Source organism: Mastigoproctus giganteus, chromosome 5 (assembly GCF_048544385.1).
Source record: "Mastigoproctus giganteus isolate SK-2022 chromosome 5, ASM4854438v1, whole genome shotgun sequence".
Classification (NCBI taxonomy): Eukaryota; Metazoa; Arthropoda; class Arachnida; order Uropygi; family Thelyphonidae; genus Mastigoproctus; species Mastigoproctus giganteus.
This window is the reverse complement of record NC_143579.1, coordinates 104,723,019-104,742,805: the sequence shown is the minus strand read 5'-3', so window position 1 is coordinate 104,742,805 and position 19,787 is coordinate 104,723,019. Positions and strand designations below refer to the sequence as shown.

Below are 19,787 nucleotides of genomic sequence, written 5' to 3'. Positions count from 1 at the left end.
TTTTGATGGCTGGTATCACCTCCCCTCTGGGTAGTTTATTGGTTGTTATTTTGTATACAACTCCCCAAGGTTCAGTATTTCCAACAGTGAAGACTAGGTTCTCCCAAGACTGTTCCTTCTCTTTTCTTATTAGAGAAGTATATTCATTCCTGACCTCACGATAACGCTGTTTTAGGGCTTCCACTTCAGCTGCTGGCCAGGAGCCTTGCGCATGCTGGAAGTTCTTGTGGCATGCATTGACTTCACGTCTGAGTCTTTGGAGTTCTGGGCACCACCGCGGAATGAACCCAGGGGATGGTCTCTTTCGCCTGATTGCAACAGTTGCAGTTCCTAAAAAGGAACTGCAACTGCTGCAATCCCTCCCATCCAATTGTCCCATTGCAATTACTTCTACTCTTTCTAAAGTAATGGAGAAATCAATTAACTGCCAACTCTTAAACTACCTAGAAACCTTACGCCTGATCAACGATCGCCAGTATGGATTCCGTCAGTGTCGATCCACTGGTGATATTCTGGCTTATGTTACCCATTTATGGACTAATTCAATGGAAAGGTTTGGTGAAACACAAGTAGTTGCTCTTGACATCTCAAAGGCTATCGATTGTGTTTGGCCTAAAGGACTTCTAAAACAAGCTTCCATCTTATGGTTTGCCAACTGTTTTTAGTAATTGGTTATCCAGTTTTCTCTCTGATTGCTCACGGTTAGAAGACAGAGAGCCATAGATGGCTCTCTGTCTTCTAACTTCTCCACTAATGCCGGTGTCACCCAAGGTTCAGTTCTTTCCCCCACTCTTTTCCTCTTGTATATTAATGACTTTTTTTCATTGACTGCAAATCTTATCCATAGTTTTGCAGATGATAGCACATTGCATTCTACTTTCCATTGAACCCCCAAGGTTCCACAGAAACCTTGTCCTGCTCAATCAGCTTCAACTTCTCGAAAATCTGCTACCAATTCCTTAATTGCCGATCTTCAGGTAATTCTCCAGTGGGGCAAAGACAGCTTAGTTGATTTCAACCGTTCTAAAACTCAGTTGTCTTATATCTCGCAAAAAGGATTCTTCTGCTCCAATTCTTATCTTTAGTGACACTCCGAATTCTAGGCAAAATGATATATCTCTTTTGGGGGTTGTTTGTTTGTTATTTGGTTTTTAGGAGCATAAGCAACTAAGGCCATATTGCTCCGGGAATATGTGGTGGTCATTCCCTGACCTTTCCACATCCTCCGTATTTGGTGGTGATGGGCTCGAACCCCGGTCTAATCAAGAAGCGTGTTCTACGCACTGCTGCCCCTTCCTACCTTGCTACGGAGGCACCACATTTCGGGGATTACCCTGACTTCTAATCTCTCTTGGCACAAGCACATTACAAATATTGCTTCCTCTGCATCTAAAAAACTTGGTTTTCTCTTTTGCTCTCGGCGTTACTTTTCTTCCAAACAGTTGCTCACTCTGTATAAATCGCAAATCCGCTCTGCCATGGAATATTGTTCCCACATCTGGGGTGGTGCCCCCAAAACCTCTCTCAGGCTTCTTGATTCCATTCAGAAGAGGGCAGTTGGGTTAATTAATGATTCATCTCTAACAGAGTCTCTCTACTCGCTGTCTCATAGATGTACTGTTTCTGCTGCATGCCTCTTCTACAGATACTTTCCTGAGCACTGTTCTTCCGAATTGGCTTCTATAATTCCTGCTCTCACTTTCAAAACAGTCCGAACACCTGCTGCCACCAGCCAACATCCATTTACATCCATACAACTTCAAACTCACAGAACCAACTTTTCATCTTTCTCGTTTATTCATTCAACTGCCATTTTCTGGAACAACCTTCCATCATACGTATTTCCTGAAGATTACAGTCTACAGAAGTTCAAGTCCAATGTCAACAAATACCTTCTTTCGTCTTCTCAACCTCCAACCTAAGCACGGTACTAAGTACTATGGGTTCTAATACCTCTCGTGTTTGGGGTTTACATAAAAAGAAAAAAAAAATGAGATAACTACCCCCTGATGGTAGTTATCTCTTTGAGTAAATCCCACTTCAGCACACTGTGATCATTGCCACGTAATGGTTCCTTTATCTGCAGATTCTTAATGCATGAAGAATCACTACTGATAATCAGTTAAATAGTATTACTCCCTCTAGTTGCCTCCCGAACATGCTGATGTAGAAAACAATCATCCAATAAATCCACAAAAGCCTTGCTAGTGTGTGAGTGACCAACCCACAATTTCCAGGCAATATCTGGGAAACACAAGTTAACTTGTGTTTCCCAGATATTGACTGGAATTCAAAAGGTGACACAAGTTTTACTTGTGTCACCTTTTGAACCCCTTTGTGAATTGGTGATACATTTGCACACCTCCAGTCCATGGGGACCCCCCTAGAGTTCAAGGAAGCTCTCGTAATTATGGCTGAGAGTTTGCTTACTTCCTTTGCTGTCTCCTCTAATATTATTGGATAGATCCCATCCACCCCAGGTGTCTTCCTTATGTTTAGCTTCAATAATTTCTCCTCCATTTTGTTTTCAGTTATTACAAAATCACTTGGATCCCTGTTAGAGTTTGATAAACTTCTGGCATTCCCCTCATTGAATGACTCCTCATGTGTGAATGTAGATGCAAAATACTCATTCAATTTGTCAGCTACCTGAGCATGAACATCAATAGTCAACCCATCTATGTTAAGTGGTCCAATCTGATTCATCTCTTTCCTTCTAGAGTTTACACAAGTAAACTCTAGAAGGAAAGTTTTTCTTTGCTGTTTTTCTTTGCATCCTTTGCCAAAGATTTCTCCTAATCTGCCTTTGCCTGCCTAACCTCCTTTGTGACTTGATTACAGACTAGTTTATACTGCCATAGGCTTCTGTGTCACTTGATACTTTATGCATCCCATACATTCTTCTCTGCCCCGAGCCTCTTAATTCATCTGACATCCATTTAGGCCTAAACCTTGAAAAGTATTTCTTAGTTGGAATGAAAAGCCTAGTAGTGTCCAAAATTAAGTCCATGAATGCTTCCCATTTAGAATTCAACATTGGTAACATCATCAGTTGATCCTACTGTGCAGAATTTAAAAACTGTCTGAGAGCTGTAGTCACCTTTACGAAAGCAAAAGCCCTTCCCTTTAGCTTTGATGGTAGTTACATCTTTAAGTAATTCCCACATCAGTAAATTGTGATAACTGTCACCCAGTGGTTCCTTTTTCTGCAAATTCTTAATGCATGAATAGTCACTGGTGATAATCAGATCAAGAGTATTACTCCTTCTGGTTGCCTCTTGAACATGTTGCTCTTTAAAAACAGTCCTCCAATAAATCCATGTATGGTTTTGCTAGTGTGCGAGTGACCAGCTCACAAGTTCCAGTCCATATCTTGGGAAGTTAAAATCCCTCATTATAAGACATTCTGATTTACTGGCCCACTATTTCTCTGCATAATTGCTCATTATATTCATGAGATGCTTTAGGCCTATAACACACACCTACTCTCATTTTCCCCTTTCCCTTGCTTATTTCACACCAAACAGACTCAACACTGCATTGTCCACTAACATCAGTTGGATGCACTTCCTTAGATTTTGTGTATTTCTTAACTAACAACATAACCCCTCCTCCTTTCCTGTCCTGTCTATCCTTCCTGTACACCCCAAAATTCACTTCTGCACTGCTTATATCTGTGTGACACCACTTCTCTGATATCCCAAGAATATCTGCCTTTGATATCTTGACAAGCATTTTAAGCTCATCAAATTTATTAACTATACTCCTAGCATTGGTGTACATACAAGTATACATGCACCTGTTTCTTCTCTTAGTTACCCTAACACAGCCCATATATTTACTTGTTCCACTATGACTCCCAGCAGTCCTGGAAATCTCCATTACCTTGCTTTCCAGGCTGCTGCTCATTCTAATAGAAGCAGTGCAAGAATCACTTTTGCCTCTGCTTGCGGGCACTGTTAACTTTTTAGTCTTGTATACCCCCAAGCTAGCAGTTTGCTGACCCACCTAACATTGCCTCGATAGCATCAACAAATATTCTTGCACCCTTTCTATTTACTTGTACCCCAACCCTGTAGAAGCAGTCTTTCCTGTCACCAAGCACAGACCAAGCTGAAAAAAATTCTAACCCTTGAGCCTTGCACAATCTCTCCAGGCCCGAATTGATCAACAAGGCTCTCATCATATACTCCCTCCTATTGTGTCTGGGCAGAATTGCAGACACTTTCACATTCAACCCTAACTCGTGACTTTATTTCAACATTGACCTGTACTTGTTGAGTAAATCTGCAGATCTCTTGCTTTTAATGTCATTGGTTCCAACGTGTGTAACAACATCACGTTTTGTGCCCTTTATATGCATTATATACAATGCATATAAAGGGCATTGTATATACAATGCATATACAATGCCCTTTTTATGCATTGTATATAATGTACTTTATTGTATTATACTGTGAATTCTAGTCTCCTCGCCATAAACTTTTCTTAGATTAATATTTGTAACATTTTGCTCATTAGGGCTGATATTGCTTGAAGATGAGGCCTGTTTAATTGGAAGAGGACAAGTGAGAGTAATGGTTGAAGGTGATTGGGAAAATTTTTTCTGGCCTTCCAGGGATGGCCTTAAAATTTGTAGAACCTAAGTGGACGGCACTGGTTCTGCAGTTACCATTTTATTGAAGAACATTTCAATGGATGTCTGAACCTCTGACTTATTTTTCTCCTTATATCCTGTAGGGTGGATGAGGGCTGTCATATTAGATGGCAGAAAAACAAGCTTCACATTATAGTGGATACACTAATATGAATACATGTTGAAACCTTGGGAAAAACATTGACACTGGGGTCTTTTTTTTTTCAAGCACAGGCAAGACCTCAAAGGAGGCAAAAACCTTTAGCCACATCTAGAGGCAAAAATATAAATTCCAGTCTCCTCACCAGATTGCTAAACAGCCCAAATGACCCTTAACAGTCATGGTCATAAGTACAAGTTCTTGTGACTGAAGTAATCTTTTGTGATGGTGATATTGCAAAGACAGCTGTCATGAAGAAGTGGTAAGAAAATATCATGTAACGGTTGACTCTATTATGTACATATTTTCAATTTGGAAATAAGCATAATACTAATGTAGGTTTTGAGTGCTTTATTATCTTCATACAGTAGTTTATCTAAGCATTATCTCACTCAAGGAATAATACCCTACAATTTTTGAGGTTTTTCTAAATTTTGAAGATGAAAGGACATGTTCATGTGTGCAAAAGTTTGTAGATCAACTGTTTGCAAGTGCAGAACCACCTGTTGATTGAATAAAATTCATTGTAGGATTGGGAAAATTATTATTGTTGTTATTATTCTTTAATAAATGAAATATGTAATTTTTTAATTTTTTTATTTTTTGCTGTTTAAGCTTTCCTCATTACATCATTGTGGAATACACCTGCCAAGTCGCACTCACTTTTTCGGCTACCTAGGGAGGTAGACAACTTACAAAAGTGAAGTTATCAGCTGGAATGGCATTCAGACCAAATATGAATATTGGTTATATGCTGACAATTAAGGCTTTTAGTGCATTTCCCTATATATAGATGTAAATGTCTCTATATAGGGAAATGCATTTGATGTTTTAAAAGGGGCCAAACAATGTTGAACAATATAAGAGTTGAATCTTGAGACTCAGAATAGAATTCAGCATTAGTATTCGTAAAATGATTCAAGGAAGCAAATTTTTGCATCAGCTTTGTCTCTTAGTTGTTTTGGATATTATTCCAATGATGGCTGAAGCTGTTACTGGAGAGGTCTAAAACTTGATGGAACTGGTTATTCAGATCCACTTATGAGTCGAGTGCATTGAAAGAATTGCAGCAGTGGCTGGTAGTTCTGTAGCAACCAGCTCCTCCAGTTGCACTTCTGGGTTGGACTATTATCTTTATTTTAATTATAAAAAGACCAACACACATAAGGTATCATAATTTATAGTATGTAGTACTATGCATGGGTCAAACACTGAGAAGACAGAAAATACTTGTTGACATTCAGAGCCAGTCTCAGGATATTCTAAAGGGAGAGACTCAATCATTATGGGAGGGCAGAGGCTAAAGCAGTGTTCTGGAGACTCACTAATCACTATGTAATAGTAAAAAAAATCCACATAATTTTGATAATGGGGAGGCTATAGCTTTTTTTTTAGAAGCTCCCTGGGACTGCTCCTGTTAATATTAGACTTGAATTTCTCTTTATTTTAATTTTGTAGAAATACATGTGAAGGAAGGTTGTTCCAGAAAACAGAATCAGGAAGAGGCAAGTTGCTTCTGTGAGTTTGGGGTAGAGCAGAGAATGGATGTGGCATGTGTTTGGACTAGTTTGACAAAGAGTGGGAAAATTAAAGGTGTCAATTCAGAAGAACAGAGCCCATAGAAGTTTCTGGCGAAAAGACAGCAGAAATTGAACTTATATGAAACAGAGAGTGGAGAGACTATGTAAAGGATGGGTCATTACTTATCTGACTACCCTTCCAGTGTCCAGAAGCTTGAAAGATTTTTTGACAGCTACCATGCCATGAGTGGGAATGTGATTCCCTGGTAGTGTGCCTTTGAGATTAATATGGGCGGAGTACTAGTTTAGAAGAAAAGTAATGCCATGGTCAAAAAAAAACAAAACCCAGTTTTTTTTTTTTATTCCTAGGAAGCAATATGTAGGATCTGTGTTTGCCAAGAGAGATTAGAAGTTAAGGTAATCCATAATAGAAATGTGATTGTCTAGAAATCTGATTGTCATCATAAGAGTAGCACACTTTTTGTAAAAAAATAAGAGTGGACTGAGTTTTGGAAGTGTTGAAATTGTGTTTTCTTTGCCCCATTGGAGCTTAACATTTAAGAAATTGGTGGAAGATAGTTCTGTCCTATCATCAGCAAAACTATGGATAGGATTTTCAGTAATAGTAGTAGTAGTGGCATGTGATGCAAGAAAGCAAATGTATGAGCTTATGCAGCATCAGCCAAAAAAAAAAATCACACCATTCCCTCCAAATGCCTGTCCAGTTCCTCCTTAAATTTATTCAATCTATCAACTTCCACAACGACAGATGGAAGTTTGTTCCAGCAATTAACCGCCCGCTGGCTAAAGGCAAATTTCCGCACATCTAATCTACATCTGTCTTTTCTTAATTTGAATTTATGCCCCCTTAGGTTCGTAATCTGAACAAGTGGAAGGATCCCATCAGAATTCAGCGTGCTGAACCCATTCAAGGCCTTATACACCTCAATCAGATCACCGCGCAGGTGCCTAGTCTCCAGCCACCGCAATTTGCAGAACTTTAGCCTCTCTTGATAAGAGGATCCCTTCATTCCCCTCACCAATCTTGTTTCCCTTCTCTGTACACGCTCAAGTAAATCTACATCCTTCCTAAAATGAGGCCTCCAGACCTGTACGCAGTACTCAAGGCGTGGCCTGACCATTGCCTTATACAGAGGGATAATCACCTCCTTTTCCCTGTCTGCATTGCTCAGAAAACTTCATATCTGACTGCACAATTACTCCCAGGTCTTTTTCATTTTCTACCACCTTAAGTGTAGTACCACACAGTTGGTATGTTTCTCTGGGGTTACTTCTACCCATATGCAGTACTTTGCATTTGTCAAGGTTAAACTTCAGTTGCCACTTCTTAGCCCATCTGCCCAAATTATCTAGATCCTGTTGCAGTAGCACACTGCCATTACTGTCATTAACAACCCTGCCAACCTTTGTATCATCTGCAAACTTCGACACTAAGCCTGATATACTTTCATCAATATCATTGATAAATATACAAAACAACAGTGGACCCAACACCGAACCCTGTGGGACTCCACTAATAACATTAGTCCAAGAAGAGCAGCACCCATTGATTACCACCCTCTGTCTTCTCGCACTTAACCATCCTATATAGAAGAGGCAAAGAGTGGAAGGACCGAACTTTAGGGAATGTGAGCATTAGTGAGAAGTTAAAAGACAGGGTGTCATCTACCCTCACCCTCAGTGAGTGAATAGAGAGAAAACTGGATAGCCAAATGCAAAAAAAACAGTCAGTGATCCATAAGATGGGAGCTTGTTTAATGACCTTTGTGTCAAACATGATCAGAAGCCTTAGAAATATCAAGGACAACTGCTTGAGTTTGATCAAGTCTTCCCTTCAATTTATTAACCCATTAATAACCCTCAGTATATCTTCCCATGTGCAAGGTTAAAAAATATTGTACATAATATTCCAGAGATAAGACAGATTGTGTTAATTACATTTAATAACCATAGCACATTTTTGAAAAACTATTTTTCAAAAAATGTGCTATGGTTATTAAATAATCATATTTAATAAAAGACACTTTACTATATGAAATATTTAATAAGTTATTGGCATTAAAGGATAAATTGATACAATTTGACCAACCAAGGAAGACTAGTTACAGAATTTTCTAGTTATTGTTACTCAGTGTGATGCATTTAGATTCATTCCTAGATACAGTTTTCCAAACTCAAAATCCAGATCATTTCATTATATTTCATTTCATGATGGATTTCATTGTATTTCTCCAATCCTAGATGCAGCCATGTTTTAGTTATTGTGGCTGTTTGGGTCAAATTGTATCACTTTATCCTTGGATAACAATAAACTAATTAAATATTTTATCTGGTAAAGTGTCTTATTAGGAGTTTAATGCACCTGTTACCTTTACCATGTCTGTCCATTTGATTGCATGTAATAGCAGCTCCTACTGGATGGATTTTCATGAAATTTTCTTTTTGGGCCTTTTAAAAAGATTTTTTAAATCATCCCAAATTTCACTAAAATTGGACGAATAGAAATTGGCAATTATTATTTCTTTGCCAGCCCACATTTAATAACTCAACTTCCAGTGGATAGATTTTCATGAAATTTTATATTTCAACTTGTTAGAATGATTTGTTAAGCCTTCCCAAATTTCATTAAAATTGGACAAATAGAAATCCAGCAGTTATTATTATTATTTTTTTTAAAATACATATTACATAGATTATCCATATACTGTATATTGTAGCTGAAACACTGAATATTTTGTCTTTTGTCATGTGCTGGTTGATGAGTAGATGGGCAATGTGGCATATGGTTCGTGCATAATTGTTACTTTTTGCTTTTTTTTTATTTTTTATAAATCATGAATTATTGTTATGTTTTTTTAGAAATCATAAATTATTGCTATGTTTTTTTATAAATTATGAATTATTACTGTTCACTAACATGCTTTGTAATGCACTGCATACATTAACTAATTTTTATTAAATATTGCTACCTAATAGTTTATTCATGTAACGCTTTTTTCAAGTTTAATTATGGTAGGTGTTAAGGCTGTTCAAGGTATGAATAGTACATTGCAGTTTGAATGTATCAGAATATCCAGCTTTATTTTCTTTCTACAATAATGTGTACCACAGTCATATACAAATTATTAATAAATCCAAACTTGATTTTGTAAAGACACAGGAGTGGGAAATTTACTTCTTGTCCAAATGGTAGTCAGGCCTTCTAGTCTCTGGCCAGAGTTATTTGCCACAGTTTCTGTTTATCCGTACTTCTATCTTTGTTGCATCAACAATAATCCAACAGTGGATTATGATTGTATCCTCATCTAAAGATAGATAACCAATTAACATCTTACTTTTCTTCTAACTCTTGCATCAGGGATCTTTACAAATCTCCTCTTATTATACTAGACACATTTCACTCAGAGTATTCTGAGAGAAAGATATTAGAAGAATACCAAACAGCTCTAAGTCCTGATGGCAGGCGCATTATAGCCTTAGTAGCTAATGCGCCAATAAAAACAAAACCAACATCCTGATGGCATTTCTTCAGTTTTTGTAAAACATTTGCTACAGAGTTAACTCCTGTTTTGTGTCACATTTTTGCATTCTTTTATTCTATTAGTGATTTCCTCCTGCCTAGAAATTTGCTTATATCTAGCCTGTTTCTAAAATGGGTATAAGTAAATTCCTGCACAAGTGGGAAAACCCTAATGGAATAAAAGAGTAAAAAAGTGATATAAAACAGCAGATAACTGATGTTACATAAGTTTGCTTCATTGCAGCATTAAAGTAATACTGTTAAGGAAGATTTTGTATGCTGATAAGTATTCAAGAAAAATGCAGAAAAAATGCATAGGGGTTCATTAAAAATCTTACTTAAATGTGATATAATCAGATAATGATTTATAAAATTAAACACCATTGTATCATATTAAAGGAATTGTTACAAACTGTGAAAAGTAATGCTGAAGAGATGTTAACTCATTTCTGCATATAAGTAAAAAAAAAATATAAATCAGATTCAAAATAGCAAATGAAAAAAGCCAAAAGATCTTTCAGCTCTAATTTACAAATCTAGCAATGCAATAGCATGTGCCATAAAGGAGATAACGATGTCTCAGCTAGCAATGATACTTTACGATTCCACAATTATTTTTTATTTCAATCAGTGCAGTGTTCTGTGGGTATAAAATAGATATGTGAATCATAAATAATGGTTATTGCATCTCTTCTCAAAAGTCAACTACAAATGCATCCTGATTCAGACATTACCCTAAACTCTCAAAGAATTCTCATAAAACATACCACTAAATTTTTTGGTAAATTCCTAGACAACAAATTAAGTTCTCTAGGATGCGTGAAACATCTTTGTATAGTTTGTGTGAAGAAGTAAATGTCTTAAGTGCAATATCTACCATGTCATGAAAACTAATCATTACAGCCTTCTGCACATTATTAAGTCTTAACTAGCTGGGTCATTTCAAAACTAATTTCTTCAAATTTTTTTCCTACTCATATGATATGGCATACAAAATGTAATAGTGTCAGTTGATCATTTAAATGTTACCACAAATAGCCAGCAAATTTTAAAACTACATGCAAAATGGCAGGCCTTCATTGGTATATGAAAATGGAGGGTGCAGCAGTGTGTTATTAGCATTAGCATTAGTAGAGGCATATGAGGCAAGAAAGCAAGCTTATGCAGCATCAGCCAAAAAAAAAAAAAAAAAAAAACCCCTTCCACTTCACCCCTCCGTTTGTTCGAAATGCCTGTCCAGCTGAGGCTTAAATTTATTTAGGCTATCAGCTTCCACAACAAGGGATGGAAGTCTGTTCCACCAACCAACAACCCGCTGGCTAAAGGCAAATTTCCGCACATCTATCCTACATCTGTTTTTTCTCAATTTGAATTTATGCCCTCTCAGGTGATTATTCTTTGCAAGAGGCAGTATCCCATCAGCATTGAGCATGCTCAAACCATTCAAGGCTTTGTACACCTCTATCAGAGCACCTTGCCGGTACCTAGTCTCCAGACACTGTAATTTGCAAAACTTAAGCCTTTCTTTGTAAGAGCACCCCTTCGTTCCGTTCACTAACCTTGTTGCCCTTCTCTGTACTCGTTCCAGCAGCTCTACATCCTTCTTGAAATGAGGCCTCCAGACCTGTATACAGTACTCAAGGTGCGGCCTGACCATTGCCTTATACAAGGGAATAATCACCTCCCTATCCCTGCTAGAAAAATTCCTGTATATCATTGATAAGACACCATGAGCTACTCTTGCAGCCCGTCTGCACTGCTCAGAGAACTTCATATCTGCCTGCCCAATTACCCCCAGGTCCTTTTCATTCTCTACCACTGTCAGTGTAGTACCACAGAGTTCATACATTGCTCTGGGGTTGCTGTTTCCCATATGTAGTACTTTACATTTGTCAATGTTAAACTTCATTTGCCACCTCTCTGCCCATCTCCTCAACCTTTCCAGATCCTGTTGCAGCAGCGTAGCGTCCTTAACAACCCTGCCAACCTTTGTATCATCTGCAAACTTGGACATTAAGCTTGATATACCATCATCAATAATTTATAAATACAGAAAACAACAATGGACCCAACACTGAACCCTGAAGGACTCCACTAATAACATTAGTCCACGATGAGCGGTGTTCATTAATTACCACTCTGTCTTCTGCCACTCAACCATCTCTTTATCCATAGCAGCAATTTGCCTCTAATGCACACTGCCCCAATTTGTGCAGCAGTCTTCCATGTGCAACAGTATCAAAAGCCTTTCTAAGATCCAAATATATAATGTCAAAGTTATTCCCTGCATCCAATTCTTTTGTGACTACATCATAGTATCCAATCAAGTTGGTCAGGCAAGCCCTTCCCTTAACAAAACCATGCTGTGTCTGAGCTATAACTGAATTCTTGTCAAGATGATCCTGCAGTGCTTCTTTAACCTGTGCTTCCATTAATTTTCCTGGAACAGAAGTTAAACTCACAGGTCTATAATTACTTGTGTCAGCCTTTGATCCTCCTTTGTGAATTGGGGTTACATTTGCACATCTCCAGTCTATGGGTACCTCCCCCTGAGTCCAAGGAAGCTCTCATAATTATGGCTAACAAATTGCTTACTTCCTTTGCTGCCTCCTTTAATATAACTGGATAGATCCCATCCACCTCAGGTTCCTTTCTTGTATTTATCTTCAACAATTTCTCCTCCACTTTACTCTCATTTATTACAAGATCATCTAGCTCACTGCCAGTGTTTACTTCATCTATGGCATTCCCCTTCCTGAATAACTCCTCGTGTGAATGTAGATGCAAAATATTGATTTAGTTTGTTAGCTACCTGAGCAGGATCATGAACACTTGAACCATCGATATCTAGTGGACCAATCTGATTCAACCCCTTCTTTCTAGAGTTTACATAAGTAAAGAACTCCTTGCTGTTTTTCTTTGCATCCCTTGCCAAAGATTTCTCGTAATCTGCCTTCGCCTGCCTAACCTCCTTAACTTTGTTACAGATCAACTTATATCTATCACAGGCTTCTGTGTCACATGTTAATTTATATGTATCCCATGCATTTTTCTTCTCTGCCATATGTCTCATTAGTTCATCTGACATCCATTTAGGCCTGAACCTTGAACAATATTTCTTAGTTGGTATGTAAAGCCTAGTAGCTTCCAAGATAAGTTCTTTGAATGCTTCCCATTTTGAGTTTGCTGTTGGTAACATCATCAGTTGGTCCCACTGTATAGAACTTAAATACTGTCTCAGACCATCGTAGTCGCCTTTACGAAAGCTATAACCCTTCCCTTTACCTCTGATGGTAGTTATCTCCTTGAGTAAATCCCACTTCAGCATACTGTGATCACTGCCACCTTGTGGTTGCTGTATCTGCAGATTCTTAGTGCATGAAGAATCACTACTGATAATCAAATCAAGAATATTGCTCTCTCTAGTTGCCTCCCGAACATGCTGATTTAGAAAACAACCATCCAATAAATCCACAAAAGCCTTGCTAGTGTGTGAGTAACCAACCCACAAATTCCAGTCAATATCTGGGAAATTAAAATCCCCCATTAGAAGACTCTCTGATTTACTGGCCCACTCTATTTCCCTGTACAGTTTCTTATTATACTCATCAGAGTCATTAGGCCTATAGCAGACTCCTACTCTCAATTTTGATCTCCCAATGCTTATGTCACACCAAACTGACTCGACACTGCACTGTCCAGTGATGTCGACTGGCTTCACTTCCTTGGATTTTATGTGTTTCTTAACTAATAGCATAACCCCTCCTCCCTTCCTATCCTGTCTATCCTTTCTGTAGACGTTGTACTCCCCAAATTCCAGTTCTGCATTACTTATATCTGTGTGACACCACGTCTCTGATATCCCAACAATATCTGCCTTTGATGCTTTGAGCAATATCAAATTCATCAAATTTATTTACCAAACTCCTAGCATTGGTGTACACGCAAGTATACATGCACCTGTTCTTTTTCTTAGCTACCCTAACACAACCCATGTGTTTACTTGTACCCCAATGACTCCCAGCAGTCTCTGAAATATCCTGCATCTTATTTTCCAGGCTGCTGCTCATTCTAATAGAAGCAGTGCAAGAATCACTTTCACCTCTGCCAGTGGCTACTGTTAATCTATTAGTCCGTGTATCCCCCAATCTAGCAGTTTCCGACCCACCTAACACTGCCTCGATAGCATCAGCAAACATTCTTGCACCCTTTCTATTTAAGTGTATCCCATCCCTGTAGAAGCAGTCTCTCCTGTTAACAAGTAAAGATCTTGAAAATATTAAGATCTTGAATGCCGAGAACAGAACATTGTGTCCATTATGGTCACTGAAATTTGAAAACATTTATGGGAATGTAATAGCCAATGTGACACAGGAGGTGGTTAGGCATGTGAGTGATGGTGGTATTGGTGTGAAAGACATGCCACGGTCAGGCTGTTCTGATACTGCAGTAATTGCAGAAAATGAGGAGACAGTGGTTAAACTCATTTTTGAAGATTGATGCATTAAGGCTCAGGAAATGTATGCAAGGGAAATGTGTCCATAATTGCCTTGGAAAAAATTATGGACAACATGGAACAAGAAGTTGTGCGCCAGATAGATTCAATGATTGCAAATGCCAGATCAGGAATGGATAGCAGATTTCTGCATCTTTTGGAGTAGTGTGACACCATGGGTGATGATTTTCTTAAATGACATTTTCACTGAAGATAAGACCCGAGTACACCACTACGAACTGGAGTCAAAGTAGCAGTCTGTGAAATGGTGAAAAGGGTTCTCTGATGAAGAAATTCATGGATTTTGTTGTCTCCTAGAAAAATCATGTTTTCTGTTTTTTTTTTTTTTTTAATAAACGAAGGATTATTCTTGTGGATTTTCTGGAACAGGAACGCATGATCAGTTCTGGTTGCTGTGTGGAGTGAAACTGAAGACATGAATTACAAGAATGAGCCCTGAGAAAAAGGACAAATTTATTTCTCAGTCAGGATGCGGTATGACGTCTAGAATTCTAGATGCCATACCAGCATCTTGACAAGAGAGTCCATTGCAGATTTTTGGCAGATTATTCTGGCACATGCCCTGAACATTCCTGATCTTTCATCATTAGACTTTCACCTGTTTGACCTGATGAAGCCTGCACAGAGAACACCACACTGGTGATGATGCTGTTATTGTTGTAATAAGAAGTGACTCTTGGAGACTAACAACAACTTTTATGAGGCAGTAAGGAGATCAAGCTTTGGTTCAGTGGTGAGTAAAATATACATAGTGGTGGGGGATATATGGAAAAATAAATTTAAGTATTTAAAGATGAAGTGCATAATATACAGTTTAAATTGGCAAATATTCAAGAAAAATATTTCGAATCATTAGTTTCAGAGTGATATTTGGAGATTGGTTGGACATGTATAGCCAGTTTAATCTCAAATAATAAAGAAAAGTAAACTTATTTGCTCTTATTTACCTGTTAATTATGTTGCTTATGTTAAGCCCTATGTTTCTATATAATATAATTAATGGAGGTTGTATAAATGTATTTCAGGTGTAATTATATTAGTATAAAGAATATATTATTCTTGCCATCATGCTAATGTAAATTTTTTTTTTTTAATTTGTAGTCTTTTATATCTTTAAAGATTGAAGAAGCTGTGGCACTTGTTCCAGGAATGGGTGCAGAAGAAAAGTTGAAGGCTGTTCAGTTCTGGAACTTTATTTCAGAGAAATTACAAGAAATAGTTAATAATAGTGCTGCAGACATCAATGCTCTTGCATTAAAGATGGAAGAGGAGAATGCAGAAAAGGTTTTTATATTTAAAAATATTAGTAACCCATTTTATGAATAAAGTTTATTTGTATTAAAAAAAGGACATCAAATTTACATTTATACAGTATTCTTTTGTCTAAAAGTAGCAAAATGAAAATTGTTGCCGAAATTGATTAATTGTATTCAGATTTCTATTTAATTTTGTATTATAATTTAATTTTAAAAAATATACTATTTAAGAGAGTGTTTGACAAATTTGTTTCAGATCTTTTGCTTCAAGAATCTGTTTCAGATCTAGGTACCAGGTTTGAAGTAAAAAAAAAAAAAAATGTTAAAATGACGTAAAAAAAAAAAAGCCCTTTCTGTATAGGTATTCTGTGTTGCAAATGGAGTTCAGCTTTATTTAATTCACAGCATATGATGTAAAAAATCTCAAGTCACATGATAAAGAGAACATCCATATTTTTCTGACTTATGACACATATCCTTGAATTACAGGTATTATGAGAAACTTGTATTTTCATATACACAAGTAATTATTAGGGGACATTTTTTAAAATGTGTGGCAAGTTTTTTTTTTAGCAATTTTTAGTATGTATTCTCCATTAAAGTCTAAAACTTTAAAAGAATTTTGAGTGTTATGCAAACTATATTACTGGGTACATCAAAAAAAAAATGCGTGTATATCCTGTATGCATGAAAGATGTTTTATGTGTAAACATTTTTGATGAAAATCAGAACCATTCTAAAATCGAACAGCTAGAACTGAAATCATGGATGATGTAACATTTTATGCTCACACCCATTACTTACTCTACCGAATCAATATTAGTGACATTAGCTTCATACTTCAGTCCGAAATATTTAGTATGAATGATGTAATGTTTTATGCACAAGCCCGCTGCTTTTTCTACTGAATCAGTGTTTGGAAGAGGTTAGCCTAATTACCCATTTGATTGTAGCCATTTGTTGAATATTATAATTGCAACAATACAAGTATTTGTATTGTTACAGTCTGCAATTTCATTTCATTCCATTATTAGGTGCCTAGATGTTTTCACATCAATAATTTTCTGAATAGTGAAAGGGACTGAATGCTACACTGCTATAGCTGAGTGTTCAACGATGCCAAAGTCAAATGCACAGTGTTGTCAAGAGTATCAAGCAAGCCAACCTAACAAAATAAAGATGGAGGTAGCAATGAGTGTACGAGAATGATACAAAGACTATCGAGGTTGCGTAAAAGGCAAACAGAAAATCAAACGTTGGATTTAGTAGTACCTTCAACCAGCAATATTGCTCCATCTAATTCATTATTAGATGATGTACCTGCAGTGAGTTATTAATTATTTACAACAGAGTATTTCTCCAATTGTGGAGCCGATGAGTTTAAATGATCAAGCTCCCTTTCCCCCAGCCGCAGTGTTTTTGAATATCACTCTTTCAGCATCTCTTCCATTTGAATTCAGTATCTTCTCAGCAAATTATATGCAATTAAATTAGCTTTAGAAAATCCCTGTTCTGACTGTTCTTTAAAATCTGTTATTTGTACTGATTACCTCAGCTCAATCATGGCATTATGTAATTCCTCAGATAAAGTTCACCCTGTTCTTGATGAAATTAGAAGCTTATTACTGCAGATTGAAGAATGCCCCCAACTAGTTACCTTCTGTTGGATTCTAGGACATTCTGCTATTTTGGGCAATGAACTTGCTGACAAAGCTGCAAAAAATCCAACCACCTTAAATTTAACCAATATCCCTGTTCCAGCATGAGACTGCGTTAATCATTCATGCTGCATGCCTATCAGAATGGACAACAATCTGGCACTCTCAAACTAATAATAAACTCTTGCAGTTTAAACAGGATCTGAAAATTTGGCACTCCAGTGTCTGTACATCAAGACGAGAAGTAGTCCTTTCAAGGGCAAGAATAGGTCATACTCATCTGACCCACCTTTATTTACTCACAGAAGATGATCCACCACAGTGTTCACATTGTTCTCAAAATCTGTCAAAAACTTTCTCATTGACTGCCCCTACCATACAAGACAGAAGTTCAACCCTGATATCACTGGTAAATCTTGATAAACCAATAACTTTAGAGAATCTCATTGGTGACGAGGCAAATATTTATGAATTTTTCAACTATCTCAAGCTAACTGGACTTTTTAATCATTTCTGATTTCATGAAATTTCCTCACATTATAAATGAATAAGCTGCATATAGCCATAGCAGCCTATGTGCCATCAAACCCCCCATAACAACAACAACAGCTCCCTTTCCTTACACTGACTACTGTTTACATAAGAATGCGCATCGAGAGTTTGTAAGGATATTTATGAAAAGTAATTTTTATTCTGTATGCTACATATGCGATCATATATAGTTTGAAAACGACACAAAAAAACCAGGTGCTAAAGATGTACCATTGATACGCACTGCATTTCCAAATGTTAATGTCGATGGGATTCTTGTGTGTAATAGCTACAGAGGATCACTTAAAAACAACGCCATTACAGTGCTATATAAGTCGAACAGATTTGCCTACCCAGAAATTCCATTGCATTTACCGAAGTTGGATTTAGTGACAGAGAGGCCTATTTCTCCTCACTTACTGTTCATGCAAATAAGGTGCCTGAGACATGCATATGGACAATATGGCATTCTGGGCCAAGTGATCAATGTGCCTGTTTCAGTTAACACTCTGGTCCAATGCTTGCCAAGGGAGATTGATGATGATCATATCATTGTATAAATGTGCATATAAAATGAAAGAAAATACACAAGTCCAGCTATTTAATCGGGTTAGTAAGAAAGCGAGTGGTTAAAGTGCGGCTTCAATATTTGGTCGACACACCTCTCTATCGATTGTATCAAATCACGATAGATCAGTCATTCTTCGATGAGTCACATGGAAATTAATTTGGCCAAAGACGACATAAGCAAAGCAGTTCTGATCAAGGAATGTCTCATCACCCAACAGCAAACGTTGTTGTGGAGCGACTATCTTAGAATCGCTCCAGGAGAAACAAAAGTCCCACAGAGTTTACTATTTTCTGTGCTCACAGAGGAACAGTCCTTTCCCAGCATTTATCTTGGACAATTCAAACCATTCAGAGAGCATTTATGTGTGACTTCGTTCATGATGGCAACGAGCAAGCTCAGACGATCTGACTGACGTGGTGTTACTCCATATCATCTCCTTTACATAGCAATGAAGATAATGAGATTGAGAACGAGAGATTCTTTGACGGTGGCTTTAAAATATATAGGTAAAGATACAAAACTGACCTGCAAGCAAGTTCAATCCAAAGAATACGTTAATAGCTGTATCGAAAACAATTTGGCCTTCCTAAGAACAATTCCAAACTCGACCTACTACGGGGCTCTAAGTAAACGTTATCTATTCACTGTGATTCGGCAGCTCAGTAAACCTACAATGTTCTTGACTCTGAATATCAATGAAATTAGTTGGCTGCACTTGCTTTAGCTATTGTACAAGTTACAGAATAAGGGGAGCAGTATCAGGCTAAAACAATAACTGGAAATGTCAAAATGAGTTTTGGCAGACAGGACATGCTTCTAATTGGGGACTTATGTCAGCTACTCTGGTCTATAAACAGATAAAGCATCGCATTGCCAGCCCCACTTTCTGGCATGGCCTGAAATACTACAAACTTGATCAAGTTATGCACCAGTTGAGCATCACATTCTCATCTGTGTTAGCCAAAATCGGTAACGGAGCTAAATTAGATCAGAATGAGCAAGAACGTATCAAGTCACGTTTCTTCGCTCGGGAGGAAGCCGATCACCTCTGTCTAAACGGTATATGACTCTACTTGAGAAATAATTCCATCAACGAGTACAACTGCGCAATCCTCAGTGCCACAGAGGAGAAAGTGGAATCAGTCGTGCAAGACATCTTCATGGGTTGCACGAATGCAGAGCAAGAAGCACAAGTTCACCAGAAACTTTAAAATGTCAGTTATCGACACAGTGGATTACCCTACAAGCTCCCACTGGTCATTCATCAGAAAGCTGCATATCATCATCGCCAACGTGGATGTTACTGATGGCCTCGCTAATGGAGCCTTTGGTAATTTATCTAAGATCGAATACAACAAAGAGCAACAGATACAACAATTGTGGCTCGACTTTACCACC

The 19,787-nt window shown here is 37.6% G+C and overlaps 1 protein-coding gene across 2 annotated transcripts in view; it reads left to right on the top strand.

Moving 5' to 3' along the window:
• Positions 1-19,787, top strand: part of LOC150085605 (uncharacterized) — a 400,641-nt gene that overhangs the window by 56,646 nt on the left and 324,208 nt on the right. The window contains exon 2 of one of the 2 annotated variants that reach the window (XM_090373388.1): positions 15,493-15,657. In XM_090373388.1, the coding sequence (XP_090229514.1) occupies positions 15,493-15,657 (165 nt within the window). Of the gene's footprint in view, positions 1-15,474; positions 15,658-19,787 lie in introns of both variants that reach the window. The other variant, XM_090373387.1, reaches the window with a different exon arrangement.